At 40.0% G+C, this 26202-nt stretch overlaps 1 protein-coding gene and 1 pseudogene across 2 annotated transcripts; one reads left to right on the top strand and one right to left on the bottom strand.

Annotated features, from left to right (window-relative positions):
* Window positions 1–2105: 2105 nt before the first annotated feature.
* LOC144635271 (BTB/POZ domain-containing protein KCTD4-like) lies at window positions 2106–5708 on the top strand. The gene is given in 4 exon segments (XM_078494376.1): window positions 2106–3041; window positions 3043–3425; window positions 3976–4313; window positions 4944–5708. Coding segments are annotated over 4 exon segments (1152 nt in total). The 5' UTR covers window positions 2106–2927; the 3' UTR covers window positions 5261–5708.
* Window positions 5631–25225, bottom strand: LOC144635172 (uncharacterized; annotated as a pseudogene). Its single transcript, XR_013567331.1, has 14 exons — window positions 25019–25225; window positions 18274–18444; window positions 17132–17452; window positions 15722–15812; window positions 14908–15150; window positions 14105–14148; window positions 12852–13652; window positions 11859–11915; window positions 10811–10940; window positions 10469–10515; window positions 9915–9976; window positions 9250–9436; window positions 8408–8590; window positions 5631–7545 (listed from the first exon to the last, which is right to left on the bottom strand). The product of XR_013567331.1 is annotated as an uncharacterized LOC144635172 (transcript).
* Window positions 25226–26202: the final 977 nt, after the last annotated feature.

Here is a 26202-nt window from a genome sequence, read left to right as displayed (position 1 = left end):
TCTTGAGCATTCTGCTATGTTTGTTTTAAATCAAAGGTGTTGTTAGCCTTCCAGGATTTCGTCCGTGAAGACTGCGTGCGTGTGTCCGTTGTTGTTTTGCCGAGGACAGCTAAGAAATTTACATAATACACAGCGCACAGACAAGCTATTGTTCTGTTCATAAAAAATTTTGTTTGGCGACTTTCGCATACTTTTGTTTGGCGACTTTTGTATATTGGAAAGGCTTCTCGCTGACAGCGCATCTTTTCAGGATAGGTTGCATGTTTTCGAGCAAACAATTTTTTCCTCGTTGAATGGCGGTGATATTAATAAAGACGTTGAAGGCCACACGCACACAGGTCAACGCTATTCAAAAGGCGTAATTAGCATTTTGGCGACTTAGCACGTGCACACGTGTGTTATAATTTTTGTACAATTCATTTTCTTCAGCAAAACAACAACGCGTTTTGTTCAAATTCTGCGTCATTAGTAATTATTTTGAATCGTGCACTGTCTGCCATATTCAGTTTTTCAACCGGAACGGAGATTTGAATGAAAACAGTAGTTCTAGCGAGATTTGTAAGTCAACAATAAATTGAGTTTTCAATCGACCTTGTCCTTGGTGACGCCGTCGTTTGTTGTTTAAAAACTCCGTTCAGAATCGACGTTTAAAGGAAGTCCTTTTTTATTCATGGTATCTTTTACGTTCAAAGAGAAGGGAAGAATTAGAAAATACTTCATTTATTTAGAGCCATATCAAAATTTCTTAGGTGTTTTTACAAAATTAAGCTGATACCTCTGAACATTTGACCATGGAAAACAAAAAAATGTTTTTCCAGGGTTTCCGGTTTGGTTTACTTCCGGGAAGATTTTCATACTTCCGTGTTGATTTCTATTGTTCTGTGAGGGCCAATAGAGAAAGAGAAATACATTTCAGTTTCCCAGAGTGTGTACCGGCGACGCAAATTTCCCTTTCGTAAACGGTCGTTGCCATTTGAAACGGTCGATGCCATTTCTCAGAACGGTCGTTGCCATTTGAAACGGTCGATGCCATTTATACTTTGGACCAAATCGCATGAAAGGATCTTTCAAACTTCTTGAGAGTATCAGACGTTTGTTTAGAAATGTCAAGCGATTCCAAAAATTATTTTGGTTTTCTAGTTGACGAAATATCCGAGCTTCGGTATACCATAAGATCGCTATGTTCTCGACACTTGTAAAAAATTTAGCTCAGCCCGGAAGTAAGAAATATTGAAACAGAAAACTACAGAAAACCTCACGCAAACGAATGAATGGATGAATATCTCCATTTACTTTAGTAACCTAATGAGAATATTCTATGCCTGTTTAGAAATGCCAAGCGATTCTTAAAATTATTTTGGTTTCGAAGTGGACGAATTCAGGGCGAATTCTTCGAGCTTGTGCATACCGGCATGCCGAATGTCGAGAACGTAGCGATTTAATAGTATGCACAAGCTCGAAGAATTCGTCCACTTCGAAACCAAAATAATTTTAAGAATCGCTTGGCATTTCTAAACAGGCATAGAATATTCTCATTAGGTTACTAAAGTAAATGGAGATATTCATCCATTCATTCGTTTGCGTGAGGTTTTCTGTAGTTTTCTGTTTCAATATTTCTTACTTCCGGGCTGAGCTAAATTTTTTACAAGTGTCGAGAACATAGCGATCTTATGGTATACCGAAGCTCGGATATTTCGTCAACTAGAAAACCAAAATAATTTTTGGAATCGCTTGACATTTCTAAACAAACATCTGATACTCTCAAGCAGTTTGAAAGATCCTTTCATGCGATTTGGTCCAAAGTATAAATGGCATCGACCGTTTCAAATGGCAACGACCGTTCTGAGAAATGGCATCGACCGTTTCAAATGGCAACGACCGTTTACGAAAGGGAAATTTGCGGCGGCGACCCCCCAAATTTCTCAGCTCGATGGATAACCATTTGCTTACTTATGAATGCTCCGCTCGCGCGCCCAAGGCACGCGCGGGAGCTCTGCTATGAATTTTCACATGATAAATGGCGGAAAAGTGACCCCTAATGCTTGCTTGTGTGAGCCAGCTTTTTAGCCCTACCACTTCAAAATGGTCTCCGCGGTCCCTGTGATACAACCTGTGCATGCTCCAACACCAGTTCATCCGGTAAGTTCATCCATTCACTCATTCTCATTCCCAGAGCCCACGATCCTTTTGGTCTGCGCCAGGGATCCCGGTAGGTACGTGTATTTAGGTATTTATCATATAGTGATATTTTAATATAGGGAGGAATACAGTCCTACACAGAGCTCTATACTCGGCTATATAGCTATACACGGCTATACATAACCTTACACAGCTTTACACCACTATCACGGCTATACATAGCCCTCGTTTTCCATTTAGAAGGAAAGATCTTGCCAAGAAATGGTGAGCTTATATATATTTTTTACATTTCATTGATTGTAATAATAACGACAATTTTTAGCATTTGTGTTTATTTTTTTTGATAAACATTTAAGCTCTATTTTTAAGCCCGAAATTTTAATAAACAATCAAGGAAAATATAAATGTCCTTTAGCTCGATCGAAAAGTCATTTTCGTTAAATTTCTTTCATTCAGTCACTCACGGCACTGCAATTTGGCCCCCGATTTCTAGAACTTCTGATTTCTGGAATCAATTTTCTTTTCCCGGAGGTTCGATAAATTGGGATTCCAATTAAAAGCAACATCGGTCACTTCTTTTGATACAGATCACCATGAGGTTGTTTATACAAAGGTAACCGGTAACTGAAATTCTGAACTCGGTCACCAGTAGCCGTGGTAACCTGATTTCAACTGGTGGGCTTTTTAGCTTCACTTCAAAGAAGCGTACGAGATCTTTCAACGAGAAGCAAAAGACTTTGAATATCGATTGAATACTTTGCCAGGATCGCGAGCAAAAAGCAATCGACATGGATTTTGCACCGCAAATTTCCTTGCCCGTTAAACTCAACGTTGGCGGCCATCACTTTACAACAAGCGTTCAAACGCTGACCAAAGATTCAAACTCGAAGCTGACGGCCATGTTTTTTTGAAAAAATTGAAACGAAACCTTCTGAAGATGGCTCGTTCTTTATCGACCGAGATGGAACTCACTTCCGGTTTATACTCAATTATCTCCGCACTGGGAAGTTAACTTTACCAGAAGGGGCAACATTTCTGAAGGAACTCGAAGAAGAAGCTGAATTTTATAAGATCCAGGGAATGGTGGAAGAATTGAAGTTGATTTCGAAGAGTTTGGCGATAGTAAACCTCAACGTTGGCGGTCACCTCTTCACAACAAGCGTTCAAACATTGACTAAAGATCCAAACTCGATGCTGGCAGCCATGTTCTCAGGAAGGTTTGACATAAAACGCTCTAACGACGGTACTTTCATTATCGACCGAGACGGAAAACACTTCCGGTATATTAAGCAGCATGATATCGTGAATTATCAAAACCGAGGTCTGTGTTATCTGCCGAAGCCGAAGGCTGAGGCAGATAACAAAGACACGAGGTTTTGATAATTCACGATATCATGCGAAAACCGAATTCAATAATTGTTTTATTATACGTTTTCAATTTGCCATCACTTTTTCTAGCGCCAGCGTAAAACTTCGACAGAACCTTGGCCAAAGCGGTTTTATCTTGTGGTTCCTTCAGGTTCTTCTCCCTCAAAAAGCCATTCAGAATTTTTACATTTGTTTTTGTTGTTCTCTTGGTGTTTTAGAATCTTTATTCCCGATCAAAACTTTCAATTCCTCTTCAGAAACGGAGGCGAATCGCTCAGACATATTTTTAAACGTTTGACGGCACTACACGGACGAGGGGCTTGGAAACTAGGCGGACTTTGAACTCGACATGATAACCCAATATCTGCTGCAGATATTGGGTTATCATGTCAAGTTCACATGCTACTGTATATTGACTGAATGCTCTCGACCAATCACATGTTTCAAAGTAATTCTAATGTATAATAAACTCAATTATCTTCGTAGTGGAGAGTTGATTTTGCGTGAAGATAAAACATTTCTCAAGGAACTTGAAACTGAAGCTAGGTTTTATCAGATTCAAGGGATACTGGATGAGTTTAAAATGAACTCAGAGATTCTGACGAACCAAGAGCATCGAAGCCAGTTACTAGCTTGGTTGCCTCATCGGGGAGGCGAATGTCGTCTCCGTCTTCTGTTCCGAGCTTCTCGAGATGGCTTTACAGCTGCAACATTTCACTCCAGATGTGATAACAAAGGACCCACTGTCACCATTGTGAAAAGTGGAAACAACATTTTTGGAGGATTCACAGAGAAGTCGTGGGTAAGTAAGTCGAATATTGTTGAATGATTAATTTGCGAGTTAGCGGGGCTAGGAGATCGAGAATTCACCCCACCGCCTTTCTCCTTGATGGATACTAGTCGATCACAGGGTATTAAGCATTAAATTTGCCAAACCTATTTACACACCTTGTAAAAGAGCGTAATCAATGAGCCCCGCCAGGGCTCAAACCTGGATCACTCGAACCAAAGTCAAGCACAGTAACAATTTGGCAAACTTTTCAGCGAGCATCCAGTCTGACTTTTCATTCATATCTAAAAAATTTCCCCAATAGGCAGGAAGGGACTGTTCCAAACATTTGTACAAACACATAAGTCAGGTACCGATTTAATGCCAAATGAATAAAATGATAGGTCACCGTACTAGTTTACGAGAAAACGATGATTTATCTGTCTTGCGAGCTAAGCCGCATAGAAAAAAGCGGCCATTTTGTTTGTGTGCGCTCGCTATAAATTACGCATAAAATTCTACGCAGTAAGCAGGATGCGCAATGCAGTACCAAGGAATCACTTTAACTGATTGGTGATGCAATCTAGCCCACATTTTTTTGGAGAAAATTCTAGTAATTGGTATTGTTGCTGTAAACGTGACTACTTGCAATACATATCATCAACAGGTTCCGCACCATACATTATATGCGAAGACGCTTTCTTGTTTAGTATGGTCAACCCGTATGGCCTGGGACCAACTAAAATGCCACTCAAGTCTCACGGAAAAAACTATGCCATCTACAGTGACATCAGCTATGGACCAACGTTTGGCAGAAGCCAGCATGACCTACACATCTCAGAGAATGCTAACATGTATCCTTTAAGTGATGGTTACCCTGGCACGTGTTATGAATGTCCTCCAGGTCATCTTTACCCGTCGTTCCGATTCTTCACAGAGAGTAGGTATGTAACAAATTACGAAGTGTTTGCATTCTACAACTGACAGCGAACAGATGATGCAGGAAACATTTCAGCACTGTTTGGTTGTTTATAAAGACAGGCACGATACATGGCATGTGGTCGTCGAGGAGATTTGACTACTGGAAGACAAACAAACGAATGAACCAAGAAACCTTGAATATTTTAACTGCCGCTGCAGCTCCTCCGCCTCCAATCGAATATATAAGTTGTAAAAGTTGGATGTGGTCTTGAAAGTCAACAAATGCAAAGAAAAACATTTAATGCCTGGTCTTAATAATTTTAATAGCTTAGTAAGTTTTTGGCGACGTGGTTGCTATGATTTCTCTTTAATTTTTTACGTGTTTGAGAAAAAGTGTCCAACACTTAAAAAGACTTTCATCTAAAAAGAACTCCGCTGGATATTAATTTTATTCAGTTGTCAATTGCCCTGTATTTTTGTATATACAGTAGAGCCCCGGTAACTCGAACTCTGAAGGGAAACGAAAAACAGTTCGAGTTAGCGGGGTTTCGAGTTATCGGGGTCGATTGAATATCTAATTTGCCAAGTTAATAATTGATAGTTTACTGATTTTTCAGTACTACAGTATACAGTACAGTGCAAATTGAACTTATCTTGCCAGAAACTCTAACACGGCCATACATTCTAATGATAAGAGTGGAAAATGGCTGTCAAATACGTGATCTGTTCGTTGCTCTAATCAATGGGCAACCGTGGCGTCTTGCAAGAACCGGAATTCGAGTTATCGGGGTAAATTTGACCCAAATTTTGTTCAAGGGAAACGAAATTTAGTTCGAGTTAACGGGGTTTTCGAGTTATCCGAGTTCGAGTTAACCGAGTAAAAATGACTGAAAAGTGGGGTCAAATCCAAGGGAAATGGAAGTTTGTTCGAGTTAGCGGGGTTGTTCGAGTTATCCGAGTTCGAGTTACCGGGGTTCTACTGTACATGTATTACTTCCAAAACATGTTCCCAGTCCAACCCCACAAGGCAGAGATGCGCTAAGATGTACCAGTCGCCATCTTTTCCTCATTTCCCGAGTCTCTTCTTTTCTTTGGTATGCACCAGTCTTCCTCGCTTTTATCAAACACAACTTGGAACAAAGCAATGTCCAGTAAGATAGATTTAGCATTTTTTTTATTCAAATTGCTATTTATAGTTAATGGAAAATTTTCCTTTAATGCTTTTCGATGTTCTCTTTCTTTCTGGGATAGAAATAAACTATTTTTATGCTCACAGTATACCTGAGAACTCTTCGTCAAAATGTGAATCAAGAGTATTGTAGTGAAAACTGTAAAATATACGATAATATTAAATAGCTTTACATGTCTAATTCTGTGTATGACTTTTATTGCGTTATGCGTATTTTTTTAAATCCACTATTATAGCTTAAGAAAATTATCAAATGGTAAACATACTTAACCAACGGATTACCCCGGACAAAAGATGTCCGTCAGCAGGGGTTCAACGATATACCGTATTTTCTCGATTAAACGCCGGGTCTACATGCCAAGACGAAGTTGAAAATAGGCCCCTCGGGTATTTATTTAGTATAATAAGCTGTAGCCAGATACATTTTTGTCAAAAATATAAACAAATAAAAACCATTGCTTAATTAAAATCGGGTTGAAATAAACTGCAGAAGTCAAATAAATGCCGGGTCCACCAGGCCGGGGGCGTCTAATCGAGAAAATACGATATACGAGGAAATGCGAGGCTCATGTTTCCAAGTTTATAGCTTAATTTCCTTCAAAAATTGCTTTTTTACAATATATCTGAAGTTTTGTAATTTTTAATTAATAGCAAAAGAAAATTTCCTTCATTTATTGCAGTTTTGAGGAAATACACGTACAATATACAGCACTCCTTTAACTCATAGAAGCTTGATAGTAAGATGATTACATGCATTTTGATCGAAGTGTTGCATAAGACAATAATTTTGTATATCCTACCTAATTATTAACCCCATCCAAATTTGATAAAGCTAGATTACCTGAAGCGGACCACTTTTACCCCATTTTGTCAATAAATATCAATCCCTTTTTAGGTGATATATGTACAGATTAAATGTTTGACTCCTTAGCTCTTTTTAGCTTGTGAACAAGTTCGTCAACGTGTGTAAAAGAAAGAATTGAGCCAATAGGGGATTTTAGTCTCTTCAGGTTCTTGTTGACTTCTTGTGGAGTCTTGACCTCGTTTGATGAATTTTCATTGTCTATACTGAGTCTTCGGTAGTTTTCATGGAAGCCCATTAGTATTGGGATGCAGCCTGCGCATGCTCCAAACATACACCAGTTCATCCATACAGTGCCTGTGTGAGGAGGGGAAAGGATGAGTTTGTTCAAAATGTTTACTTGGTGGTTTCTGTTATCGGACAGTAAACTCAAATTAAATTGCAACGGTTGAACAAAGTGCAGGAAATAAATCATTTAAAATGGCAAGAAAAACTTGGGTTCGTTCCCTAAAATCGACCCTAAAAGTTTTTGTCGAATTTTTCTGATCCCCGTTCCCAAAAATATCAGAAAAAGTTTCAATTTTGTTGACTTGTTCCCAATTATTTTATGGGCATGTTCCCTTGTTCCCTGAAAATCCTGGGGAGCCTCAAACATGTGACATGTGGCATTCGCAGCAAAACATGCAAAATGGTGTCAGTTGCGAAAAAATGTTGCATATATTCCTGATTGGCCAAAAGAACAAAATTTTTGCTTTGATAAGTTAAGCTCGGGACAAGTCGCATCAAAACAAGTCGCTGTGCACACGCAGTGAATTTTGAAGAGTGGGAATGTGAAATAGTTTTCCAATTCAATATGGCGAAAAAACATGACGCTCTCTTATTGGTTAATTATTTATGTCGCAGCGACTTGTTGCAGAAGTGCACACACGCTCCGACAACGCTGCTTTCGCTCATTTTGTCGCTGCGATGAGTCGCAGGAATGGTTTTGAATTTCGCAAAAAGGCACCATGTCACACGATGCAACATGTTGCAGTAACTTGTCCCCGCGACATGTTGCAGCGACTTGTCGCCTAGTGTGTCCCGACCTTTACTGTTGCCAGTTACACAGCGTTTTTGAACCCCAGACGCGTAAACGCTATCGACAAGGGGATGGTGCAAATATTTTACATAACACAACAGTTTCATTAAATGGCCAGTTTTCAATCAAAACTGCTCTTACCGACTCCTGGTATCATCAAGATAAGCAGGAAGATAACAGTGAATGAGTTGTTGATGATTGTCAAGGCTCCTGTGGTGACGCCTTCTGCCACTGGGTATGTGGACTCTACTGTGAGCTCGTAAAACAGAGGAATGGTTCCACTGACGAAAAATCCACCTAAAATACTGGACTTGTACAGGGCATCTGAAATACGAAGAACAGCCCACTTGAGAATAGACGTTTTATATAGCCTACTGTCAGCTCTTCCAAGCTCTTCCTTTCGAAGGTTCCGACTTGTGAATCCCCGCAAGCGAACACTTGATTAATAGGTTACCCACTTACAATAAGCTAGACTACATTGTGAATGACTGTTTTACTAGATTTTTTATGCCAGTTCCTGTTTCCGTTGATTTTTCTCTGGAATAGTCGATGCACGACACGTGTCTTGAAAAGCGAGAAGCAAAGAACCCTTTACATTGTTAAATTAAATAAACAATTAAGGGGTGGGGTGGGCTGTGAAATGAAAACGTGACATACAGTATCCATTCAAACTTCAATCCAACGTTGTTCTAAACTTTAGCTTTTATAAGAGGAATGGGCTATATTTAAAAACGGAATTTGTCTGCACTTAGTTAACGCTGGTTCGCTGCCAGGTGGCATTAAAAAATGAACTCCTATCACAGCCATTTCTAATGCATCATTGCATGCTACGTTTATTTATTCAAAACAAAATGCCCTGCATCTAGCTGCAAATATCCTCTTACACAGAGTGTTGAAATGGGCTTGATGGGGAAAGTGTTCTTCAGCATCTCGTATTCACAGAGATCAGGAGCCAGTTCCAGATAGATAATTTTTTCCCTTACCGTTGTCATACTCTATCATCCTCAAGCAGAGAAGTGAAAACCATAAGAAACATCCCGCGGATCCAAAGAACAACACGAGCAGAAGAGCCTTCATTTTCCCGCCAAACAGGTCAGCGCACCTGGCCAGTATCAAACCTGCTCCAATACCAGCTATTGTGGCGTAAAACCCGATCCAGCCCGCCTCGTTCTTAAAAAAAGAAAAAAGAACCAAGTCAATTTTAAAGTGATAATATAATATTTAATGAATAGGTCTCGCAAGGAAGACTGACATATTTAGAGCGTGTTTGAAGTCGCTCACACTTGATAAAATAGCAAATTGACATCTCGACGTTAATGACAAAAATTTTATAATAAAAGTAACTTCGTGCATTTTCAGAGTAATGTTTTCCTATCGCAGGGGGTTTTAACTTCGCAGCCTACGTAACTGGCGGGAATCTACGCTCGAGTTTTTTTGTTTCGGCGACGGAGTCTTTAACGAGAGTGGCAAATCCGCCAGGATAATGTTAAGAAGCGCGTTCGCAGATTCGCCACCGAAGCAAAGGACTTGGATACTGATCCACCTTTAGATTCCTCTAGAGCTTCTACTACAGCAAAGTTGTAGGTAGCAGTATTTAGTTTTCTCAGATGACCCCCACCCCGCAAAAAAGAAAAAAATAATTACTCACTTGTCCAATTGAAAATGTCTCTAGATTAACAGCTAAGGAGGCGCCCCAACCACTGTAAACACCTGTACAGGGGAGAGAGAAGGATAGTCAATAGCTCATCCGCCAAATATTTTGTCACTTGAGTAGCGTAATAAACAAAACAAAACTACAACAATTTAATCGACGGCAAGTTCGAAAAACCATGTAAATGGTGGCAAGCGCAGGAAAACATGTATCTGGTCATTCCAGAGCACGTCACTAGTGCAGGAAGAACGGTAAGATCCAGATTGGTTCTGCGTTGACATCTGATTGGCCGAGAAAAAAACCTCTGCCTTGTTTGCGCGACTTTCTTTCAACCAATTACAACACACTGAAGTTGTAACAGTCACTGTCATGGGTGAATCTTTGATCTACCGCTAGGTTCTTTTTATCAACTGTTAAAGTGACAAGAAATCTGACTTGAAAAACAGTGGCCCACGAAGCATGTGAAGGGCTAAATGTATGGGCGAGTTCCTGAGCGCTCGTATAGTAGGGGAGTGGAAATTACACTGCAATATCAAATGCAAAGAGCATACCTGTGGTAACCCCGTAAACCAAAGCAAGAGTCCAAAATTGCTTGTTCCTGTGCATATAAACAAAACATTAGGATTTAACCGCGGAAAATACTCCAGCAAGAATAAAACGATAAGAACAGTACAAGAAGGAGCAGAAGACAGACACTGAAATATCAATTGCGTCCGCGTTTTGATTGATTGATTGACACGCACATGAAAATGACGCAAAAAGCAGTATGCGTGAAGAGAAAAAAACTGGACAAACAAAGGAAGGATAAGTGTGGAAGCACAAGAGATTGTTCCTTCTAAGGACTGACGATAAGAAATTTTAGCAGTTCTACCCATCTTCCGTTTTTTTCTTACTTGAATATTTGTTTGGCGCCAGCAAAGAAGTCCTCTCTCTTTCTCTTGGCCGATTTACTTGGTGGTAATGGAGGCTTGCTTGGAAAATATATCAAGACTAACAGAAAAAGGAACGCAACCACGCCACATTCTACGACAAACAATAAAAAATAAATAAATAAAAAAAATCAGTTAACATCAGACGTACTCTTGTGAAATATTAAGGACAAAAAATAGTAATACCTTAGGGTTACTTTTGTTAGCGGCTACTAATTTTAGCGATTTTAGCGAGTTGGGCCAAAATCGCTAAATTAAGTACTCGCTAAAATTTGTCTCGGTCAAATTTAATACGCGTTAAATTAATACCCCCGCCCGCCAGAGCTATACAAAATTAAATATAGTGGCCCTGTTCAACTATATGACAACGTCAGAAGGTAGGGCAACAATTAAGAAGGGTTGGGAGAGAGCTGGGAACGCCGGCATCGTGGAGAATATGACTGATCCCCTGATGAGGACCTTTTTTCTAACATTTGCAATTCACTTGTTCTTTCTGACAATGATAATGTTCGTTCAATTTTAAATTGACTTTGTTCTATTACTGAACATTTATTTATTTCCATCTTAGCTATATATTAAAATTGTTTTTTTTGTTTTGTTTTTCGGAAAATCGCTAAATTTAATTGTCGCTAAATCTTGTCTAGAAAAAATCGCTAAAATTAGTAGTCGCTAAAAATAGTAACCTTAAGGTATACAATTCTGAAAAACGGGCGTGGGGAATTTTGTTTTTTACCCTTCTTCAAATTTTCTTAATTTGATTTGGGCATACACAGAAACTTGAACTGACGTACGCTAGAAACTTGTTTTGGGGCGTAACCTGTTCAAGGCGTTCGGTAAGTTGGGGATAAGCGCGAAGAACGGCTAGTGGAAAAAGTGCGAAGGGTTTAGGGGGAGGTCGAGCAGGGCTTTTTTCAACAAACAACGCTAAAATAACGGCTCCGGAGACTAACTAGAAACTCAACATGAACCTTGTCACCTCTTTGGATTATTGTGTACACTGCGGTTTACTTACCGACATACAGTAAAGTCATGATTTCCTTTTTACCCTCTTTTATTAGTCTTTCTTTTGCTGAAATTAAGACCGAAGGAAAAAACGATCAACAAATGAACACAATCGGCAATAGTATAACCTGTTCTACATAGATTCTGATAAATCAGCACTGGAATATAAATTGACTGAGTCTGAAGTTTTCATCAGAGGTCGCTAGACAACGTGAAGTTTCCTTTTGTTTGATAACGGTCGGAATAGTATACTTAACAATTAATCCACGAGCGCGCGTTGGATCTTATATCCAACAAGCGCGAGTAGAATAATTGTTTTATTAAAAACGTCCAAAGAATTGCAATATGTTAGCTCCCCAGGTGTTTTCGTTGACGTGTATCCGCTGCCATATTTGTGGTCAATGGTATATGAGCTCATATACCATTGGCTGTCAACCAATCAAATCGCAGGAATTGCAATATACCATTGTTAGTTTTTAATAATCTCGGATATTCCACAGTTTGGCTTGGTCACGCCATATGTTTAGTCCAATCGCGCGTGAAAAAAATGTCAATCGACTGTAATCACGAACATTTACGCTTATCTCTTTTAATAATAACAATCGGAAGGAAATTTCCCAAAATGGCATGAAATCATCAACCTGGCTCCCGGGGTCTCTCTCTCCCCGCCTCCCAAGAACGAGAGAAGAGATGGGCGGGGAGAGAGACCCTGGGAACGAGGTTGTGAAATCATCGGCGGAAAGCAAACCACAACGGTAACAAGAACGTCAAATAACAACAAATATAATTAGCAGTAAAATGACTCTACACGTGTATTAAATTTTGGTGTATTTTTTAACGTCCTAAGTCTGTAAATAACCAAAATTCTGATTTTTTTTACGTTTGCTTTAACTCCCTAAATTCGGAGTTTTGCTGCTCGCTGTTCGCCGTTAATATACAGCAAAAGCTTTTCTTCTTACTTTAAGTGAAAAAGAGTGGGTCATGAACCGAGTTTTGTACTTACCTTTCTCTAAATCAGGACTCAGTCCAATGTTCGCAGTGCGTTGATAAACCGCTTCAATTTCCTTGGCGTGAAGTTTTCTTTCCCATACCGCTATTTCATCATACGCGGCTTTCGAAAAAATCAAAGCATTATTCGGTCTTCCTAGAGTAAAAGTCGTAAAATAAATGTCTTCTGGCTCGGTCGTTTTCCCCTTAGGGTCCCCACCCACGCTTGAACCATTAGCGTAAATAACGAGACCGTCACGCTCATCCCACGTGAAGGTCACGTGAGTCCAGCTGTCACGTGGTACAGCAAAGCTCCGTTTCCATAGCACTGTGCCGTTCTCTACTTTTATTGCTAGGTGGTCCTCCCTGTCGTAAGGGAAATCTTGATAGATCAGAAATCCTCGCAAACCGTCTTTGTTGCCGCTGGTTCCCATGAAATACTGCAGTCCATTGTTATCAAGTATTTGATATTTCATCCACAGCGCCACAGTAAACCCACTCGGACACAGGGAAGGGTCACTGATACACGTGTTAATAAAGCTACCAAAATTTACCCACGCTCCTTTGCCGTCTGTCGCTAGACTTTGATTGACAACACCACGTGACAAGACGCAATCATTGAATAAAAGACCTTCCTTGTTTGTTTTCGAGTCTATAATTCCCTTGTTGACTTGAACTCCCCAATATTCACCGGTACTACGCGGTGGTGTAACGCTGTTAGTTTCCTTCTCGTCCTTTTTGAGGTTCTGTACACTTTTAACAGTGATGTTCAGATTGTCCAATGGCCAGTAGTACAAAGCGTCTCTATAGATGGAGTCTGGAAAACAGTTTACGCCATCAAATCAATATAGAGATATTATACCCTGAATATAACAGTAGAAGTCATACTATGGCATCGGAACCAAGGAAATATTTTTCTTTTGGTGTAACACACTGATGCCATGTCTGTCAGATGTCATCCTCGGAGACCCAGGGGCAGTTAGTGGGGGCGGGGGAAAGTCTATACGGGCGAAAAAAAATCGGCGAAAAAAAACTCAAGAATGACTTTTCTTCGCCGATTTTTTTTTCGACCGTATAGACTTTCCCCCGCCCCCACTAACTGCCCCTGGGTCTCCGAGGATGGTCAGATGTGTGTCCTAAACAAAAACAAACAGGAAACAAGCAATGAATATGATAACAAATAAACAAAGGAAAGAAGGAAAAAGGGAAAAAACCAATCAAGCAAGCAAACAAACAAACAAACAGTGTGTGCTTAGAAAGTTTCTTTACCTGAATATGGAGTATTTCCGTCGAGGTACAAGTCTAGAGTGTCACTGCAAAAAAAGAGGAAAATACGAATGTCTGTTAAAGCATTCTCACTAACTACAAAGTTGATATCGAACAGCTATTATACTGAATAACGAAAAAATTGTATCCACCATGGACACATTCCGCACATGAAGTACTATCTAATCGCAGGCATTTATGGAATACGAACGGTGTACGTAAAAGCAAACCGAGGAATTGAGACTCAGATAGGACAGAATCTATTGAAAATTTATATCATTAAAATATTAGAACCCTAGCGAGATGCCGAGAGATCACGTTCCAGGACAGAAGTCCATAAATGCTCTGCGGAAGAGGTTGGGCGTTTGTAGCCTGCAAAGCAGGCGTATTTAGTGAGCATATTCGAACGCATTTTGATCGGGCGCCATCGCGCCATCTTAGATTCTTACTCGGGAGAGGTTTGGGGATGGGAGAAACGTGTCCTAGGGTAGTAGCAGTGAGGCTGAAAAGACAGTGATGGGGGGAGGGGAAGGAAAATGCAAAGCAGGCGTATTTAGAGAGCATATTCGAACGCATTTTGATCGGGCACCATCGCGCCATCTTAGATTCTTACTCGGGAGAGGATTGAGGATAGCGAATGTACTCGATCTCGAACTAATACTACGCGCGCCAACGGAAAAAGCCTGCACTGCAGGCTAGGGCGTTTGCAACAAAACATGAAAACAAAATCCACGTGAAACAAAATCCCCCCTGTTTTCTGCCTTTTTTTCTGAAATTACACGATTCAACTTTAAAAACTTACTTACCTTAGATTTCTAGACAAATTTCCCCTGTCAGGTATCATGCTATCCAATTCATACTTGATATCCTTCACAACTAACGGTCCAACGACAAAAGATATTGCCACACCCAGTGAACCACACAAAGCTGCTACGGCTGTTGAAGTAGTCCGCTGTTCAGATGGGAACCAAGTCGATGACAGGAGTGTGGGCGCAGCTTGAGTTACAGGTCCCGCTAAACCGTTCAACAGTTGACCTGCACCCATAGACCTGCGCAGTGAAGATTAACAAAAGATTCAATCTCGTTCCCAGAGTCCACGTTCTCCTTGACCAGCGGTCGTTTTCCGACCGCTGGTCAAGGGAACGTGGACTCTGGGAACGAGATTGCAAAAAGATTCGAAAGGGATTATTTGGAGTACAGAAAATGAAACCCAGTTCATAGGAAAGTTTCAAGGCAAATCTTTTTTAGTGGTGTTTGTGTGAAATTATGAAAGAAAAACAACTTGACGTCTTACAGGAGAAAATGAGACCGATATAGAATTCGTCATGTACAACAGAAGTCACCACATAGATGAGTGGAAATAGCTTCAGTTATCTCCAAAAAACACAAGAGTAAAATGTTAACCTTACACAAATTGTTTGGGTATCAAATTACGACCTCAAGTTTAAGTCCTGGCGGAATTTGAAACAAGTAATAACTTTTTTTTGGGTAGACGCAGTTACTGACTGGTTACCCAGTAGTTTACATTGTGGCCCTGAAATGTCAATTAGATGCCATTAAAAGTTAGAAAATATCTCAACGTTTTTTTAATGTTTTCGAACAAGGACATTCAAACGTTACCAGATGGCGTATGACGGATGTGACGTCACACATCTAAGTCCAGTTCCAATGAACATGAACGCACAGGAAACGAGAATGCTCAGTCTAAGACCTGTCAATCAAAAGATAGGTATAGTAGTTGCAAACAACATTTACTGAACGACGTCACAAACTTGCGGCTGTTGGGCGGTGGAAACGCAATTTCCCAGCGAAAAAATGGTTTTATTTTCAAAAATATTTTAACAAGCATATATGTCCGATGCTAGAAGTTGGTTAGGTTAGTAAATACGTTATTTTCCAAACAGAATTCCAGTGAAAAAAATCATCAATTGTAAAGTAGGGTAAAATATACACAACAATTAAAATAACATAACCGATAAGCTAATCAAAGAGAGCAGACCAATTACGTATTCTTTATTCCTTAAACGTTTAAGAAACGGGCGCTGTCACTTAGCAACACAATATATCTTCCTTCGTTTTTGAGAATTTGATGAGTCTACTGCATCTTCTCGGCCAAAAATAAAATGATTTTTTTATTGTAATTAAATATTTATCGCAACTGCTGTTCTCTCTCATTTGGGCTTCCTCTTGCTTATGACTTTCCACCGTTTGTTCCATGGTTTGGTAGACTAAAGTCCTGGCCAAACGGTAACGCAAGTGGACGCAAGTAGTCGTAAGTTCAACTTGCATACAGACTTGCGTTGGTTGGCCAAACGAACTCGCAAGTTGTGAAAAAAGCCATTTCAATACTACTGCGCGCGCTGCGATTCAGTACTTGCGTTGATTTGCGTTAGGTGGCCAAATTTGCGTGCAAATTTGATCTCGACCAAAGTAAACGCAAGTCGTCACAAGTCAACGCAAGTGCACGCAAATCCTTGCCAAACGGAGACGCAAGTGGACGCAGGTTGAAAACTTACGTCTACACGCGTTACCGTTGGCCAGGACTTAATATATCAATGCGAATCATTCCTGATTTGATCCTCGTTTGAGGGAGATTAGAGCTGAATGTATGCTCCCGGCATGCCCTTTTGACTGTTCTTAATTCTAACAGGGATAGGGTTGGTAAAGCCTGCACTGAACACGCGCTGAAGCTAAAGCGGACCTCACCCCTGAAGCTTATCCCGTTTCCTTGTCAAAGGGAGTATTGCTAATCCCCTAGTCCATGCTAGTTCATTTCAGGTAATCTCCAACATATTGTCAGCCGGCTTACCCTGACCTTTCACCGTAATGCTAATTTATACACTTGGGTAGAGGAAAAGTGTCTTGCCCAAAAACATAACATAGTGTCCCCAGCCAGGGCGAACGCCAGGGCTAGAACCCAGACCCCTCAATCGCGAGTCTAAGCCGCGACCGTTAGGCCACCACGCCTTCCTCGTACATTAGTACTAACTCAAAACCTGAATTGTGAACCATTTATTTTTCAAATGTTACCTTTCTCATCCATCATCCAAGAGAAAAAGAACATGGAGCAAAGATAAGTGATAGGATCCATGCTGGCTAAAAACGCAATCTCCGTGTTTGTCCAACCGAATACCATTTTGGCTGTTGTGGCGATAGGTCCGTACGTGTTCCACGCGCAGTACTGACTGAAACTGATCACAGAAAATAACAACAGGATGTAGAAACGTCTTTTGTAGCTTTTGAACTCGACAGGAGGATCGTCTTGGACAAAGTGAACATTGTCGTCGTCAAGAAGTCTTTTATCAGAAGAAAGCGAGTCTTTAGCGTGTTCGGGAGAGCGTCTCTGGACATCTGTGAAAGGAAAAAAACAATTAAATTCAATAATAACGATAAGATTTAAAGGAACTATGTCACGGATTTTTGCAGATTTTTGAACAGCCAAAATTTATATTTGTGTCGCCTCAACCTAAAAATAATGGTCCATTAAAAAAAAAAATCCGAACTTTTCCAAAAATTTCCAAAGATTACCGAAGATTACCGAACATTGCCGAGGAAGATCCGAAGATGTTTCGACTTAATATCGATAAACTTTGGCTCATTGAGCATTGAAACATGGCAAACTCAGGGAGGGGCTTGGGGGGCTTTAGTCGCTTGCCGTTTTTCGCGCTGCTTACCAACTAACCGAACGCTTGCAGGAATAGGCTAACTCAAACACGCCAAAGAAGGCAAAGAATTTCAGCTAAATTTATTTACATGAATCAATCGATAAGATGATTAACTACCCAATTAGCTACAACGCGTTGCAAAATTGAAGCCTTTCCACAATTGAGCGACCAGAAATCTTTTAACCACAATTTTCTATTGGAAGATGTAATCAACAACGACCTTTGCTGTTTGACTTGACTAGACATGCGCTTTGAAGGAAAAGGAGGCGTCACTTAAAGGCGTCACTAAGCAACAGAACATATTCATCCAACATGTTTGACAACAAAGTGTCAACCGGGTTTGTTAATAAGTATCGGAAAAGCTCAGGATTCCTTTACGAAGATTAAATGAACAGACAACTTATATCCTTGCTGAACAATCTGCTCGGTCATAACATGACCGATAAAATAAGAGCTCTGAGCAAATATTTAGCTAACATCATATAAAAGTAATTTTTTCACACTTACCATTACCGCGGCCACACCTCTTGGGTTTGTAATCCTCTCTTCTCACCCACGGATCGTCCAAGTTTATTTCCACCATTCCGTCCTCGTTTGGAAATAAAAATGACTGTCGGTCCTCGGCTTTCCTGGTGCTGGTGTGCATTTTTGAACTGGTGTCCGATGCTAACGAAGTGGCTATGAAAAAAATTCAACCAAAAGATTTAAGTTTATGGCAGCATAAGAGTATTATAATACTGTGGGTTCGGGGCAATTAAGAGGTGTTTCCATTCTTAACTCCGTTGAGTTAAGTATTTAGCCTTTTTTTCGGTGCCTGCCACTTTTGAAGCTTCTTTTCTCGTGTCGCGCAATTTTGCCCAATTAACAACGGGGAAGGTATAAACAATCATTGCACGTTATGTAACTATTTTGTTATCTAATGTTTAAATCTTCATTTTGCTGCTGGGATTTAACGAGAAGTTTAAAGAACACAGGTTTAAGTCGTTGTAAACAAACACAACAATAAGGAAAACAGAACCGACCAGCCGCGCAAAATCGTGCTTAGATATTCGTTGTAAGCTTTTTTGAATTAATAACTGCAGGTACCGGTGAAAAACAAAATGCTACAATGGAACAGTGTTGAAATTGCAGAGCGTTGCAATTTATAAAGCCGGTGACAAATATTGCATGAATAAAAATAAAAAAAAAATGAATTTTATGGCCTTTAAGATTAAGACGAGAGGGAGAGTATTCTATATTTGTTTTTGCGATATTAAAACGTTCGATGCTCCGGGTTGTTTTTGAATTCGTAAATTTAAAATGAATGGCTTTTGCATGCAATGTTTTGTGCAGTGAGGAATCAGTCTTTATATAGCAAGGAATGTGCGAAATATAAATGGACAAGACTGAAAACAGGATTTCCCACTTAAGATAACATTTCAAGTACTGAATATGCGGTGCATTGATTATGCTATTCTTGATAACAGTAAACGATAAGTCGCAATGCTCAGAAAAGTGGATGGTTAACAAACAGGTTAAATTGTTATTAAACGATTACAGCAGAAAGAGAACGTGCATGATTTTGTGGAGATTTCAAAGAATTAAGGACAGTTCACAAACGGCTTATGCGAAAATGGTCGCATTGTATACGAACGCTATTATTTTTATCCCTTTCAGATACATGTTATTATGTTGTTATTGTTTTTAAACCGTCGACCCACCTGAGGCTATCTGTATGGAATTAAGTATCTTTGAATTGATTAACTGTAAACCGCTGCTTTTCTTACAGCTGAGCAAAAAAAAAACAACTTTTTTTAGCTGGAACTTCTAAAAAACATAATCGCTGTTTTTAAATTTCGGCTCACAAATACGCAGTTAAAATTGTAAAGTTAACGTTTCGCAGAGGCAAGAAACAAAACCGCTAGCTTAAATTAAGGAATTACGTGCAATAAAATGAAAAAGTTTCTAAAAAAAATAAAACCTCATATTAAACGATCGTTAAATAGTAATATATTTACCGTACGACTGCACTGTAGTAGCTTTATCAAACACGGTTTGAGAACATTAATTCAAGGGAAAGCCATTGTCGTAAGCGCATCAATTTCAGCTGGTTTTCGCCGAGCCACTTCGGCAAATCCTCTAGGCCAAAATTCTCCGCGATTTCCTTTTGAAATCTGATTCCAAACTCTTCCCGTATCCGAAGTACGGCAAACTGAAGTTCTCCGGCACGAAATCCGAACCATTGATATTTTCTGTATCGCCGGCAATGTTGTTTTTCTTTTCGGTTTATATTTTTAAGGATTTGCATGTCAGATCCAAAACAAGATGTTTGAAACAATAGATGATTGACAGCAATTGTGCTTAAAGCGCGGTGATTGGATTATTTTTCACAATAAGCGGGTTTTCCCACGTGTGGACGGCGTGATGAAACATCCGCTCTCTTTGTCACGCAGTCGTTAATAAAACTGTTCTTGAAAGAAAATGTTCGTTTTATACAAAAAAATCGTTACAGCGCGGTGAAGTTGGCCAAAGAATGTGTTAAAATATAAAATTTGATTTCTTAAAATGTATTTTTTCTCGGGAGAGTGGAGGATTGGCGAAGGTTTTCAGGTGATTTGCAACTGTGGAGAATAAGTATTAAATAAACAAAGTCACGTTTTTAAAAATATTTCTCGATTGCTGCGCTTTTGTTTAAGTCCCAAACAGATTCGACGCTAATTTCTCCCAACATTAATATATAAAAATACATTGATGGGCACACCGATGGCAAAAATAAAGGGGCATTAACAAATGCCTGTCAGCAGTATGGAGAATTTCTATTCCAAACTAATAACTTCTGAGTAAGCCGGTTTTGCCGGTTTTGCGCGCCATTTAAACATCAGCTGAAATGCTCAACGTATTCGAATCAAAGTAAGCTTTACTGAAAGATATAAATACCTTTTGTAGGTCCTGATAAAGTCTTTATGTTCCTTGTGTAAAGCGAATGCATTTATTTTCATTTACCGTCGTTAAAGAAAGACTTAAAGTGAACAAAGCTACGGAAAAGAATCAGATTCGTGGACAGAGGCAAAATCTAAAATTTTATTTTACCTGAACTTTTTGGCAACCTTAAGCCTGGTTTTCATATGTCGGGAAAATCCCAGACGATCGGGGATTTCACTGTTTCCCGACCGTCCCAGACTTTGCCGACTAATGAAAACTCGAAATCGTAAATATCCCCGATCGTCTGGGATGGTCGGGGACAAATCTGGAGAATCGGGAGCGTTTCTATTTTCCCGACGAGTCCCAGATTTCTGCCATGGTCGGCGATCGTTCAAGATATATGAAAACTCCAATTCTTAAGCCTGGTTTTCATATGTCGGGAAAATCCCAGACGATCGGGGATTTCACTGTTTCCCGACCGTCCCAGACTTTGCCGACTAATGAAAACTCGAAATCGTAAATATCCCCGATCGTCTGGGATGGTCGGGGACAAATCTGGAGAATCGGGAGCGTTTCTATTTTCCCGACGGGTCCCAGATTTCTGCGATGGTCGGCGATCGTTCAAGATATATGAAAACTCCAATTCTTAGTGTCGGGGACGTCGGCGATAGTTTTAGCTCGTTACCAATCTTTTAATTGCTTAGCTCCAGTCTCTCACCGCCCCTCACAACTAAAAATGGCGTCTGTCATTGCCGATCAAGGCGACTCTGATCCCAGATTTTCCCGATATACGGCAAAATCTGGGATGGTCGGGAAACGGTAAAATCCCCGATCATCTGGGATTTTGCCGACATATGAAAACCAGCCTTTAAAATGCATTGCCGTGGTAACCACAAAGCATCGCTTTGAAAAATGTAAACAATGGCGCTGTTTATAAAACGTCTTAACAAGATTGCAAAGCAGACTCGCGTTCATGTTTATGTTGTCAGTACACAGTCAAACGTCTCCGTGTGGTAAACTCTCTCTCTTGTAATAGCCTGCGTTGCAACCGGACATGTCACAAAATCCTCGATATACCGGCGGATTAGACTGTCTGCTCGTGCTGTCTGCGACGCAGGCTAGGATGTAACTGTTAGTATTATAACTTGAAAATCTCTCCGACCTTGCATGACAAGGGTACGCTTGTCATAAAGTTTCTTAAGTAGCCCCCAACCTTGTCTCCATCGCGCTTTTCCCTTCAAAGTGGGAAGGGCGTGTGCCGGGACGAGGTTGAGTAGCACCCCGCCCCATCCCGCGGGCTTCCGACACTACTTCTGATTCCGTCGCTGGTGTAAACCAGCCCTTATTGGTGGAGCTGGATACCCGTCTATACGTTTTCGGTTATTTCTCACGAATCTGAATTATAAACTTGTACGCGGAATTTCTTTACAAAAACAAACAAAAATCTCTAAGAAAGGCAAAACTACAGGAATCACTTTGTGCTACTTGAAAAATCCCTTGGCAAATACCTTTTATATTTCAAATAATACAATACGTGAATCACAGCTCCGGCTGTTACAACTTGAATCAAAATTAAATCTCCGATTAATTTAAACGAAACATGACTGTATTGACTAACCTTCATAAATATAAGTTGTAGGAGCAGCATTCGAATCTTCATTCGCATCAGGAAACGCAGGAAAAACCTTTGACGGCATTTTATGCAACTAGGCCGCAGAAGACTCCGATGCAGTTCTGTTTGTTTTCGTTTTATGAGAAGGAAATCATTGCAGAAACTAGCAGTTGCAACGTAAATATCAGAAGCCATTCGATGGAAACAGGACAAGTGTTCGAATCGAACAAATTATGTTAAACATATTATAATTAGGAAATTACGACACAATTTAATTTCATGACGTTATAACTAACAATAATTCCACGAGCGCGCGTTAGATATGAAATGGTAGTTAGATCTAGATAGCGAACGAGCTGCGTAGCGCAGAGTAGGCTATATTCATCTCATGTTTAACAAGTGCAAAGGGAATAGTTATTTTATTATCAGGCACTAAATATCGGTAAATCATCCTAATTTCCTTTTGCAACAGAAGACCGAAAGTCGATATTTTTCTATCGGCCATGTTTGCCGGACACGGCATAATTAACAATTATTCAACGAGCGCGCGTTGTTGGATATGAGATGGTAGATAGCCAACGAGGCGCGTAGTTTTATTAAAAACGCCCAACGAATTGCAATATTTGAGCTCCCCAGCTGTTTTCGTTGACGCGTATCAGCTACCATTTTTATGGTCAATGGTATGTGAACTAATATACCATCCTGTTAACCATCAAAACTCAGGAATTGCAATATACCATTGCTAGTTTTTAATAATGGTTGATACCCAATGACTGCTAAGCCAATCAAAAATCAGGAAATACGTTAACCAATGCACTAGTGTTAATAATTTGCAATATGTTAGAAAGAGGCATATAACTCTTTAGACATTGTTCGACAGGACGCATCCTCCAAACTGCGTGCAAGCAGTCCCTATCCTCCACGCCTCGTTCGTCGAGCATGGCCGAAAATTGGAGAAGAGGCTCGTCTCCAGTTTTTGCGCGGTCGTTTTGTGTTTGCAAAAGGAGCCAAAAGGAAGTCCAAAATAATATAAACATACCGAATTTTTTGGACCGAATTACGTATTATGATGACCGCCAAAGGTAATTGTATCATTTGTTGACATTTTTAACGTTATATCAAACACCACATCTCTTATCTCTTGAAAGAGTTCTTAGGCCTTGGCAAGAATTCAAAGAAGCAAGCGCAGCACCAGCAAAACTTTAAAACATCATCTCGCCGATAGAGTTTAGGTTTAAGTTTTACTTGTTTTAATCCTCTTTTTATCTCACTTTATCCCATGAATGGTTAGCACTCGTGTTTTCCCCATCATCATCATCATCATCATCATCATCATCATCATCATCATCATCATCATCATCGTCATCATCATCATCATCATCATCATCATCATCATCATCTATCCTCTTCGTGCCTCGTGGCACATAGGGCCTTCACATCGCACAATAAGAAAAGAAAGAGACTGCTCACATTCTAATGAACGGTTTTTGTCACTTTTTTATTCCACAAAAATAGAGTGGAATTAAATTGGTAAGTCGTGCGCCCCGATTTCAGTTTCCTTTCGGGGCGCAAATGCTCTCGAGAAGGGGCTCCCCCCCCCCCCTCCCCCCCCCCCCCGGCGCCCCAAAAAAACAAAAAACCCCCCCCCCCCCCCTAAAACCCAACAATACCTCCACTCCACTACCAAAAGGAAATTGTTAATTCTACGGATTATTTTTAAATGTTATTCTTTTAGCCTCCAGCTTGCCCCCTTTGGGCTGATAGGATTTCCTGGAATTCTTTAACAGCCAAGATCCGTTTTCAGCGATGATATTATCATTGTATCATTTACGGGTCGAACTGCTATCAACCATGTTACCTGTAGGTAATGATTGTACAGGGTGTTATAAAATACATACAAAAGCTATGCCAGCAGTCCGAATTCCCTTTATCCCGTTTTACCTCCCCCAGTCTTCCGTGCATGATGGACAACGAACGAGTGAGCGTAGCGAACGAGTGAGTTTTCTGATATAACTCAACGAGTGAATAAAAATAGTACAAAGCATTTTCCATGGTGTAATTTGAAACAACAAGCGGAAATCTGTCTGAGGCAGTTTTTGGAACGCGCGGAGAGTACGCGTATCATTATGGACCGTATGATATTACATAAGATGATTAACGAAATGGCACTGTACAAATTAAGGAGAAAAGTTTTTCAGAAACTCTTGAACTTTTCCACGTGTCTTAAATAAAAATATACCGGCCGTTTAAACTAGAATGATTGTATGCTCTTGCAATGTAAAAAAGTATCTAGTGTAGTCCCCGGGACAGTCTGGGACAAGTACGCGGGCAGCGGGTCAATACAAAGGGGCACTTGAAAATTTTTTGAAGGTACTACTACATTGCTAAGCCTTTTCTCTAGATTCCCGTAGTTTTTCAGCGCAAATATTTTGCGCATTAATATGAAAACCTTGTAGAAGTTAGCCCGATTCTCAGACGTCTGAGTTAGTCCGAGAGAGGGGAAGCGATCGACCTCGGACGTCTAACAATCAGGCCAGATAGCAGTATACGCATGCCCATATCCCTCCCCATCCTAACCCGCTACGACGCAAACTATTTTACCATCCGTTGATTTGCTTGACCCAAGGTGAAAATACAGGATGTTTTTTTTTAAAGAAAAAAAATGAAGAAGTGCGGCAAATTGTCCCAATAAGGTCTCGAATGACAAAAGCAAAATAAATCTTTTTAAAAATGACTCACCGACACATTTTTTGTCCGCTTTCAGTCCAGTCAGAGCCCATCGCTTTTTCCTCAAACGTAGACGGTTTGTCCGGAAACGCGTCTTGTCTTAGCACCTTTGGATTTTACCTCGGGAGCCATTGTTCCTGAAAATTATTTGAACGACCTTTTTATGGGATGAGGTTCTTCCAGATCAGGAGTCGAGCTTGTAATGGTCTGTAATGGAATGCATAAAAAGAAGAATTATACAATAGATTGTTCATACATGTATACAAAGATAGAAAGTAAAGGAAACACGGCCATAAAGGGACATTAAAACAAAAATAATTTATACTTCTGGAAATCTTCAGGTTGGCGGTGCCAGATGTTATCAATAAAAAACTGATTTCTTTAAAAAAAATAAATCAAAGATCCATTTTATCTACCATGTTTTGATAAATATGCAATTGAACTTCGCCTTGATTGAATACCAAACACAACAGAATAATTTTAAATAATTTCTCACGTTACAATAATTTACATTGTTGTTATTCGTTTACAGTATTTACTTGGACTGGGATCAATGCTGTGGTTAAAATAAAATTCTATCGGACCTCAGTTATGCTTAGAAAGGAAATCTAAAAAGGATAACCACAACTTCCGATAAGTTCTCACCACACGCTGTCACAAGTCACGTATTAACAAATGGTGAGTTAAATTTAGAGTCACGGGGGCATCCACTGAGAGAAAATTTTAAACGCCGCCTTTCCATGTGAAAAATTTAATTAGTCAGAAGTTCACAAGCTTTCAAACGAAAGAAACATGTGACCGTCCTATTAGTCGAGTATAACATGAAGGGTTATACATCATAAAGCTTACAGCACTCTCAGAATTCACTTGATTATAAATTCAAACATATGTTATACTACCCAGGATTGCAAGAGTCACTGTGCGGAGAAGATCATAGATCTAGCCATGCTGTGACACCAATCATTTTTATACGTCGGTCAATCATCGGTGCTTACCTTAGAATTCCGCACAGCGACGAAAAGCTAACTGTAGATCAGGACAGTGTAAAGCTTGAGATCACACCTGATGTTTTCTCGTTCTAATCGCTCAAGGCCAGTTCAGTCCACCAGCTCCTAAACATCACACCACGAAAGTAAACTGATACCTTTAACTTTTCCCAGCATCCGGCCGGACGCGCTCCAGGGAGGTTACCCTAT

Source organism: Oculina patagonica, chromosome 13, assembly GCF_052425735.1.
Source record: "Oculina patagonica isolate OP01 chromosome 13, crgOcupat, whole genome shotgun sequence".
NCBI lineage: Eukaryota > Metazoa > Cnidaria > Anthozoa > Scleractinia > Oculinidae > Oculina > Oculina patagonica.
Note: the sequence above shows the minus strand (reverse complement) of the source record. Positions and strands in the feature narration are given on the sequence as shown.